Source organism: Vanacampus margaritifer, chromosome 18 (genome assembly GCF_051991255.1).
Source record: "Vanacampus margaritifer isolate UIUO_Vmar chromosome 18, RoL_Vmar_1.0, whole genome shotgun sequence".
In the NCBI taxonomy this organism is placed as follows: domain Eukaryota; kingdom Metazoa; phylum Chordata; class Actinopteri; order Syngnathiformes; family Syngnathidae; genus Vanacampus; species Vanacampus margaritifer.
Window position 1 is genome coordinate 15,730,550 of NC_135449.1, and position 10,634 is coordinate 15,741,183.

Below are 10,634 nucleotides of genomic sequence, written 5' to 3' on the forward strand. Positions count from 1 at the left end.
ACATACATTTCAAAGGGTTTTATGTTTTGACTCATTCCAGAATTTTTGACCAAAGGCAAACTTTTGTTCCAATGTGCTATACTTGTGCTTTTCAAATATATGCACCCTGTGTTAGGTGCTATCTAGGCATATTTTCCTGAAGGGACCCCCCTTCCCCTCCACTTCTTAAAAAATATCAACTATTAAACCTCCCACCCCATCCTGCAAAGTTCTTTACCTGTGAATGTGAAAGTTTGAGATGTAACAACATTACATTAATGTCTTTGCAATACTGAATAACTCTCTACTCTTATAGAATTCAACGTGGTGGAGTGAGAATGGGACGAGGCAGTGTCGAAAGTGGCTTCAGCCCTGGAGGCTGATGCACTGTCTCCATCGTCCCCGCCAGAATGCACATAGCGTCGGTGGGCGTCAGTAAGGTCGGCTTCCTGTTTTCCCTCGTGCTCTGCGGCCTCCTCTTGTTGCTCATCCCGGCCTTCCAACCCACGGCCCGCCAGGTGGACCTGCCACAGCCCAGACCTCAAGTCAAATACTCAGCTTTCACTTTACAGAACAATACTGGGCTGCCCACATTGTCCGATTCTGCTGGCGACAGAGAAAGGACAACAGGGTTGAATATAAGCTCAGAAGAGATTAATGGTACCATAGACACTGAACTTTTTGGGAACGATGACTACAAGGAGACGTACTCTGAAAAAAACTCTGAAGCGCTTTCTATCCCTGAAGGACAAGGTCGACCTGGACCTGGATCACGAGACCTCCTGGAATTAAAGGACATTTTTATTGCGGTTAAAACCACCAGGAAGTACCACAAGTCGCGACTGGAGCTGCTGATTCAGACCTGGATTTCACAGGCTAAAGAACAGGTGAGAGTACCTTCGTAGTTACGGTAATAGTTAGTTCAAAATTAATATTTAGTTTTTCAGTCACAACGATTGGAAGGAAGCGTGTTAGCTGGGATTTTCTTCCACAAGTGTAAAAAGTTGGTTGACGTAGCCTAATTAGTTTCACACCAAGTTGAAGTAGCCATCGCATGAAGCACAGTGACCAGCTCTGTGTTGAAAGACGCTGTTAATTAGGGGTTTTGGAAGAATCTGTTGAACCACTCCACAGTCCCAAGAGTGTTACAGTTGCACATGTGTTTCCAGTATCAACAGCTCAGCTTTTACTGACTAGGCGTTTTGTAAAAGACCTCCACTGTGAGTCTGTTAAGCCTCCAAAGCAGGACAATTCATTTCGGGATAGTGCACATTTCATTGCGTTTCACGTGTTTGAAGTGCACCCAAAACAACACGTTGGAGTATTTTATGACACCGGAACACAATTCATTGGCCTTTTACACTGTCATGCTTGTGTGTCATCTCACATTCCGCCCCCCAAGCTTGTGGAATCGCTAAATTTAGGGATAATCTGTGCCAATATTGGGCACTTTGACGAATATTGGTATCGGTCTTCTTTCCAAATCTGACGGCCGATAAAAGGTAAAAGCTAAAACCATTTTAATCTCAGGAAACTATTTATTAACATTTTCAGTTAACTTTATAAGAGATGCTGCTGACACTGGGAACATCCTGACCCTTTTTTTCCCCCCAACATTAAAACAAAGAAATCTGCAAGTTTAAGATTTCAGCTTTAGGATTTAGGGAAAAAACAGCTATGGTATTTACTTCTTTAAATGTCCATTAAAATTTTTAAGACTTACTCATAACCTTGGGAGCTCTCTGAACATTTTTTTTTTTCGAAATTTAAAATGAAGTATATTGCCTAAGATTAAAAACTACATTTTGAGAAGTCTGAAAAATTGTTTAATAAGCGTTAATGCTTTAAGGCATTACAACAAAGTCAAGATTGGCATTTGTATTTAAAAAAATTTTGACGCCAATATCCCCCCACACCTTTTTTTTTTTACTGAAAATGAATATTGCCAAAAAACATATCGTCTACCTCTAGCTAAAAGTCAATCTCTGTAACAGCAGTGAAAACTACAATCTAAATTATTTCTGTACTACGTTATGCTAAATAAACTAACCAAATGCTATGCTACTATATCATAACCTGAAAATCTTTTTTTTTTTAATCTATATATAAATGCAACTATTCGAACTCCAACTTGCTAAGGAGACATGTATGAGACTGAGCCAGTGGGTGGCATCGGTTGTCCGTGCACATCCAAAAAAAAATAATAATAATAATAATTTGTCATCCTCTTTGTTGAAGACGCACAATTGACACATTCAAGGTCAAACTGAGGTCAGTGACAGCTTATAACAATGCTATGAGGGTGGCAGTTCAAATTTCAACATTTATTGAAACTTTGAGACATAAGAGTATTTCTCACCACTTTCTTTACGCTTCAGAATAAATCGATCTACTGTAAATTAAGCACTTTTGTTTTACACAGTCATGATAATACTAATAATATTGGGATCTTCTACAGCAGACGGAAGCAGTACATTATTTTTTCTTTCCTCCTGGGGCCCTCCGACAATTTTTTGGTCCTATACTGAATTTAACTATACGTATATTAAGTTTCACTTTTCACACGTCATTTTTATTTGTACGCAGCAGAAGCTCATTTTTATGGTGCATCATTTTCACTCCATCTTTGTTTGACTTTTACCAGAACTGTTTCTCAGCATCCCGAGTAAACAATGGGCCAAGTGTGTGTGTGTGTGTGTGTGTGTGTGTGTGTGTGTGTGTGTGTGTGTGTGTGTGTGTGTGTGTGTGTGTGTGTGTGTGTGTGTGTGTGTGTGTGTGTGTGTGTGTGTGTGTGTGTGTGTGCGCGCGCGCGCGTGTGCATTTGTAACTGTGTGTGTTTTTGTCTCTTACAGACCTATTTATTTTCAGACGGTGAAGACAAAGAGCTGCAGACGAGAACAGGTGAATATGTCAAACATAAGACAATGAATAGAAAAACCATAATGGAGAATAGTCCCAAAAATGCATCCCAGGTTGTGTTGACCATTAATCATGACTTGATAGTTAACAACTTACCTTTTTCTGCTCTCTGATTTATAGGTGCAAATATTATTAACACCAATTGTTCAGCCGCTCACACTCGACAGGCTCTCTGCTGCAAGATGTCTGTTGAGTATGACAAATTCATTGAGTCTCAGAAGAAGTGAGTGGGGGGGGATCCAAATAGTCACATCTGCGAACAAGACCTTGACAACCAATTTGTTGAGTAATATTTTTTGTTCTTTAGGTGGTTCTGTCATGTGGATGATGATAACTATGTGATCCTACCTAGCCTGTTGCAACTGCTGTCTTCCTACCACCACAGTCAGGATGTTTACCTTGGTCGGCCCAGTCTTGACCACCCCATAGAAGCTGCAGAGAGGGTCAAGAGCAATGGATTGGTCCGTTACTACACCTCAATTGAGTTTTATACTCTTCTGAATAGGAAATATGGCAGAATTAAGACACAAGTTTAGCTCCAATGTGTTGCAACTTTAAGTAGTAAAAATGTAATCATTTTTGCCTTTGCTTCAGGGCTTCCCAGCCAAATAGTACACAGCAGTAAAATGTGGATTTGAGAAATGTTGATTATGGCTTTCCAGGACTGTGTGGCTGACATTAGTGGATAAAATTACTCAATTTTTTGCTTTAAATAAAATCTGTTTCCCGTTTTAGGTGTCGGTCAAGTTTTGGTTTGCAACAGGTGGTGCAGGTTTTTGTATCAGCCGAGGTCTGGCCCTGAAAATGAGTCCATGGGCCAGGTAGGTCCTGCCTTCTCCTCATCATACAGTCCTTTTACAGTACACTTCTAACTATACACTCAGGGCACACTTCCACCTGGTAAGATGTGCCATAATTGGGCCCACTTGACACTTAAAAACCAGTACATTTGACAAGTGTGAGTGTCCTGATCCATACTCAAGTTTGGTATACTTCCCCTTCTCTGGGATGCTCGAAAGGTGGGCCAGGGAACAGCACAATTGCAGTCACCAACACATATTTACTGTCCTGCAATCGCTATGCCATTTAATGATAATCACTACTTGCAAGAAATACATGAATTGGAAAACTACTTGATGTATCAATCCCCTTCGCTCCCGGCTGGTTTCCTGGATTTTGACTGATTTTGCAAGGCCCATAGAATATTGTGTCCTATTACTATACAAAAAAACTAAAGAAAGATTAGAGTCTCAGTATATTTGTATCTGTTTGCGTTTAGCAGCAATTAGCATTAAAATATAGCTACATTTCATCATTATTCACAAATCTGTTTAAAAGAGTGGGGAAAGAGCTTTTGTGGAACATGGCTCTAGTTGATCTCTTATACTCTGCTTTCATCTGCTGGCCGTTTTTGTAATAACTACCATTGCTTCAAGCATTCTCTTCAGTTCAGAGGCTGCATCAAAGCCTTCCGTATGCTCTAACAAAAAAAAAACACATTAAAGAAACATTTAAATACGTCTTTGGGAGCATGGTAATATTTCAAATAGAAGGTATTTATACGTGTTGGGGAGCAAATGAGTTAATGTTGATCGCCAAGTTAAGAATAGTTCAAACGTTGAGTGTGAGTATGACCTTAATTGTTAAAAAGGGCATTTCCACTGTTTTTAATTGCAAATAGAACCCCAATCCATTAAAAAATATATATATTTCAGATGATTAACTGATGTTCAAGATTGTGTAGTGATTAACTCACCAGTATTCACTTCCCACCTAGTGATTATGTTGAGTGGTTGCCTGTCTCCTTACTTCAGCTAGAACGTATGCTAGTGCTGTCACTATCGAATATTTTTAGAATCGTTTAATCTATCGATTATTCAATTGACTAATCGGGTTCATTTTAATTTTGCATTAAAGTGTGTGACAAAAACATTTTTTCCCCTGATTACTGTTAATTAACCAGTGATTGGTGTTTTTTTCGTACTTCGTATTTGTATAATGATTAAAATAAAGGGGGATTGATGTTGTACTATGTTACTGACTTGGTCATTGTTTTCCAAAGTAAAAACAGATGTTTGCAAATACCTTTTTTGCAAATACCTATATCTTATTTTAATTAAGCACAGAAGATAATCGGGTTTTTTTCATGAAGGACTATAGAAATCAGTGAACAATTACTGTCGATGTGCTGAAATTAGAGGATTTGGGTCATTTTAAATAAAAAAATGGCTCCAAACCATTACTCGATTATTAAGATAGTTGCCGATTAATTTGATAATCGATTACTTGTCGATTAATCCATTAATTTTGACAGCTCTAACTTATACACTGAAAGAACTTCAAAATTGCATCAGTGAACTGCAGGCAGACTTTGCTCCTACTTTTGTCCCTCCAATACCTGTGTCTCGATAAAATAAATATCACATTATGAACCTCATGATATCATGATATTGTGGGGAGGTTGGCGTTATTTAAAAAAAAAAAAAAAAGCTCACAACACTATAAAAACTCATAATATTGAGGGGAAAAAAGCTCATATGAGGGGGAAAAAAGCCCAATATTGTGGTTTTGCACACAATAGTAGCAGTGACAAAGAAATGGGTTTGGTCATGTCACATGTCATTGTCATCTCATTATCATGCTCTATGTTGTTCACAACACTGTGTTCGGCTGAAGCTGACAAAAAGTAATGTTAGACGTGCATTTCCCTTGTTTTCCAAGTTTTTCAAATGTTTGGATTTTAAATAATGCCACTGATGTGTAAGTGTTAACAGAAAAGGCTCCAGATGTCAAATGAAATGGCTCCACAATGATTTTTATTTTCTTTCCAGCCACACTATCCATGCACTGGGTTGTTTGCAAATTTAGTGTACCAGTAGTAGTAGTAATAGTAGTGCTAATGCCACATGCTACAAGATAGGGACATCAGCAAAAGGGAAATAAAGTTGACGTGTGAAACTTTATCTTGTGCTTTCCAGTTTGGGGAATTTCATCAGCACTGCAGAGAAAATCCGCCTCCCAGATGATTGCACCATCGGCTACATTATTGAGGCTCTGTTGGAGGTCATGTTAATACACACACACCTCTTCCACTCCCACCTGGAGAATCTTCAGAAGCTGCCCACTAACAGTGTGTTGGAGCAGGTTAGTGTGTTTTTGTTTGGCCTGTTCGCTTAAAGAAGGGTGGAGTCGTTTCTGTACTGAACCTACTCTATGTACGATAATTGGTTGAAAGATGCCTATAGATCAAGCATGGCTCAAATGACTCCTTATGATGATTACAACCATTGGCAAAACGTTACCCTTGCCCGGGGCCCCCCTCTGGAGCCAGGCCTGGAGGTGGGGCTCGCTGGCGAGCGCCTGGTGGCTGGGCCTGCACCCATGGGGCCCAGACGGGTATAGCCCGAAGAGGCAACGTGGGTCCCCCTTCCCATGGGCTCACCACCGGTGAGAGGGGCCTAAGGGGTGGGCTGGGCGGCAGCAAATCCCTTCTTGGCGGAACTTGGCGGACTAATCCCCCGGCTACAAAAGCTAGCTCTTGGGACATGCAATGTCACCTCTCTGGTGGGGAAGGAGCCCGAGCTGGTGTGCGAGGCCGTGAAGTTCCGACTAGGCATAGTCGGACTCGCCTCCACACAAAGTTTGGGCTCTGGTACCAGTCCTCTCGAGAGGGGTTGGATTTTCCACTCTGGAGTTGCCCACGGTGAGAGGCGCTGAACAGGTGTGGGCATACTTATTGTCCCCCAGCTCGGCGCCTGTGCGTTGGAGTTCACACCGGTAGACGAGAGGGTAGCTTCCCTCCGCCTTCGGGTGGGGGGGACGTATCCTGACTGTTGTTTGTGCCTATTCTCCAAACAGCAGTTCAGAGTACCCATCCTTTTGGAGTCCTTAGAGGGTGTGCTGGAGAGCGCTCCCTCTGGGGACTCACTCGTTTTGCTGGGGGACTTCAACGCTGATGTGGGCAATAACAGTGAGACCTGGAGGGGCCTTATTGGGAGGAATCCTGCCCCAAGTGGAGGAGTTCAAGCATTTTGAGGTATTGTTCACGAGTAAGGGCAGGATCGAGCGGGAAATCGACAGACGGATTGGTGCAGCGTCTGCAGTGATACAGACTCTGTATCGGTCCGTTGTGAAGAAAGAGCTCAGCCATGAGGCTAAGCTCTCGATTTACCAGTTGATCTACGTTCCTACCCTCACCTATGGTCACGAGCTGTGGGTCGGGACCGAAAGAACAAGATCCCGGATACAAGCGGCCGAAAGGAGTTTCCTCTGCAGGGTGGCCGGGCTCTCCCTTAGAGATAGGGTGAGAAGCTTGGTCATCCGGGAGGTATTCAGAGTCGAGCAGCTGCTGCTCCGTGTTGAGAGGAACCAGTTGAGGTGGCTCGGGCATCTGGTTCAGATGCTTCCTGGACGCCTCCCTAGAGAGGTGTTCCGTGCTTGTCCCACTGGCGGCCCCGGGAACGACCCAGAACACGCTGGATAGACTGTCTCTCGGCTGGCCTTGGAGCACCTTAGGATCCCGCCGGAGGAGCTGGTTGAAGTGGCTGGGGAAAGGGAAGTCTGGGCTTCCCTCCTAAAGCTGCTGCCCCCGCAATCCAACCTCGGATAAGTGGCAGAAGATGGATGGATGGAAGATGCCTATAGTGTCTAGAGTGACGCTATTTGAATAAATGTTGTTTCATGAAATTCTCTAGCAATAAAAATAACTACTGTATTCTACATTTTCTCTAATAGGTGACGCTTAGCTATGGAGGCTATGAGAATAGACGGAATGTGGTCAAAATTGTTGGAGGATTTTCACTGGTTGAAGATCCAACAAGGTAGAGAAAATAACATTGATCACAATTTTCTGGCCGATTACCGATCTCCGATGAAGCATTAACAAGAAACTCTTCCAATTCCACAGGTTTAAGACGGTCCACTGCCTACTATATCCAGATACTGACTGGTGTCCAAAGCCTAAATCTCATAATGGGAAGTGACTTCCAGCGTACGTTTATCCAGCAGCTCAAATTTAAAGTGCTACCCCGGTTGGGAATTCTTTACAACTGATGCTTTAATTCAAGCCTTGCTCGCCTTCTACCTCGTGAGTGTTTCATTTGCCAAAACACATTCTCGATATAAAGCCATGGCTTCCAGAGAGTGGCTAACAGAAATGAATTGGAAGTTGTTAATGGTGTCTGGGGCATCGGAAGCTTCTTTTAGAATCCAGCGTCAAATTATGCGCATTTTCTGCTGCAGTGCTCAAGTGAAGAAACAATGACTCTATTGCACAGAAAAAGGATCGTATTTGACACCTCTTTGAACAGGACTTTTATATATATATGACCACACTAAGTAGGGAAAAAAATTGTGAATTAAGTCACAGAATTCAGAAAATAAATATAAATCATCATACATTTTAATTTTATTTTTGAATTGTGGAATGTTCAAAAATTAAGTGTTTGGAACAGAAGAACAGGTTAAGTGGAAACAAGTGAGTGTCATGATTCGGTTTGAAAAGGGCATCCCTAAAAGGCTCACTTGTTCAGTTGCAAGGATAGAGTGAGCTTTATCACTAATTGCATGAGCAAATGCTCCCAACAGTTTAACAAAGTTTCTCAACATACAATTGCAAGAGATTTGTTGTTGAATATTGTCAAAGGATTAAGACAATCTGGGAAAATCTATAAACCTAAGTGGCAAGGCTGACACTGCAGGAAAAAACGATACCAATGTGGAAAGGATATCACCAGATTTCACAAAGCCATTCTCATTAACAGTTCTTTGCTGTATCTGCAAATGCAAGTTAAAACTCTACCATACAAAGTAAAAGCCATACATCAGCAACACCAGGAAACTCCACCAATTTATCTGGACTCGGCGAGCTCAACTGAGATCGACTGTCACAAAGTGGAAAAGTGTGTTGTGGTCTGATGAGTCCACATTTTAAATTGTTTTGGGAAATCCTGGTGAGACTTTGCTTGCCTTGAATGCTACATTTTGTCTGTTAAATGTGAAAAACCTGTCAGATTCAGTTCCTCGTGGTACACGTTTTGCTTTTTTTTTTTGCTTTTTTTTCCTACTGTATATAAATAACCATATATACAGCGTTGTAATAAATTGCTATGTGTTTAATGAATGAAGTAAGAATATTTTTGGCTATCATACAATGACAGCAAAACTTGCGAGATATTGTTTTTAATGTTATTACACATCGTCATAAATGTCATCCAGTTTGCATCTTAGATATTTATGTAACAGACCCACATTCATCGTTTTTTTATTTTATTTTATTTTTTGCACTATTTTGACTGTGCATGTGTGTTCTTTTCCGAAGCGATTCTCCATGTGGTCATTAACATTGATTAAATAGAGTAACGGGATCAGAGTCCAAATTTGTACAAATGTACATCGTTCTTTTAAACAATGTACCAGAACATTGACTTCTTTTGTTTTTTAAAGTAACCATTTGGATGTTGGATTTTAACAGTACATTTTACATTTTCATGAAGTTGCATGTTGTAATTTTAACAGTTTGACTTGTGTATTTTTATTACCAAATACATACAAATTGTACATTGGATGTTCATTGACGCATGATGTTAGCGTGATGTTTTTCTCATAAAATATGATCTCTTGGCTAGTGTCCAGCCTGGGATTAACGTGATGGTTTTTCAAGTTAGAAAATGTTTTAAAGACCAGCCTTATAAAAGATGTAATATTCTGTTTCATAGTTCAACTACGTATACCAGTCTGAGTTTATGACTGGGTGAGTATACCTTGCATTGTTTCTTCGTGATCAGGTTTGACACATCTGGTAAATGTTTTGTCTCCACTCCACCATTAGTCAGTATTTCAAGTTGTTTGTTTCAGTTGAAAATGTTGTAATTATTTGCATCAAGCCTAAAATTGCAAATTCAAACGTGTCACTGCAGGTCAGTGCTTGGGACTGTGATGTGAAGTCTTTTGTCATGCAGTGTTGGTTGAATTAAAAAAATACACACACATCTGTGTCATGTTTCAAGACTTAATGTTATTGATTTCTCAAGGGGCATATCACCACATAACCAAAAATGATGTCATGTGACTGTAAAGGCAGCATTTGGAAAAGCAAATTCATGACACAATTATTAGAAATGATGCGTCAAACTTATTTTTTTACTGTCATTTGAAGAAAAAAATGTATTCAATGAAATTTAAGTGTAAACAAATTATTTATTCTTATATATATATATATATATATATATATATATATATATATATATAATATAGCTGTCTGCCAAACTAGCAAAATCTATAATAGCATATGACAAATAAAATACTGAACCGTGTAATAAATGTACCTCCACTGATGTTTGAGCTAAACCATGATAGATACCTGTTTTTGTGCAGAAAACTAAATAACCTGTCAGTTTTTGAAAAACATTGACTCTTAATTACGGTAGGCCTACCCAGCATGACACTCACTTTTTGTGACATTTTTGTTAATGTGCTTTGAGATGTTTCTAATTAAGCAATAAAGGTACATTGTTAACTCTATTTTATTATTGGTTATAAGTGGGTGTAAAATTAAATTATTACAATTGTTTAATATTAATATTGCCATTTTGGGTTTTTTAAGCATCAGTGTAGTTTCCAGAAATGCAGCTGTAATCAAGCGACATAGCCTAATATTTTATAGTATTTACTTTAATTTAGATGAGATACCTAACTAACATTACTAAGCTACATTTGTGGCAAAAAAGAAAAGAAAA

At 39.9% G+C, this 10,634-nt stretch overlaps 1 protein-coding gene across 1 annotated transcript; it reads left to right on the forward strand.

The window, feature by feature from the left end:
- The first annotated feature begins 389 nt into the window (after positions 1-389).
- On the forward strand, positions 390-9,868 carry rfng (RFNG O-fucosylpeptide 3-beta-N-acetylglucosaminyltransferase). Its single transcript, XM_077551706.1, has 8 exons — positions 390-866; positions 2,832-2,880; positions 3,019-3,121; positions 3,206-3,359; positions 3,634-3,719; positions 5,877-6,042; positions 7,633-7,718; positions 7,805-9,868. Exons 1-8 carry the CDS (start codon positions 390-392, stop codon positions 7,878-7,880), a joined length of 1,197 nt encoding a protein of 398 aa, XP_077407832.1. The 3' UTR covers positions 7,881-9,868.
- The last annotated feature ends 766 nt before the right edge of the window (positions 9,869-10,634 follow it).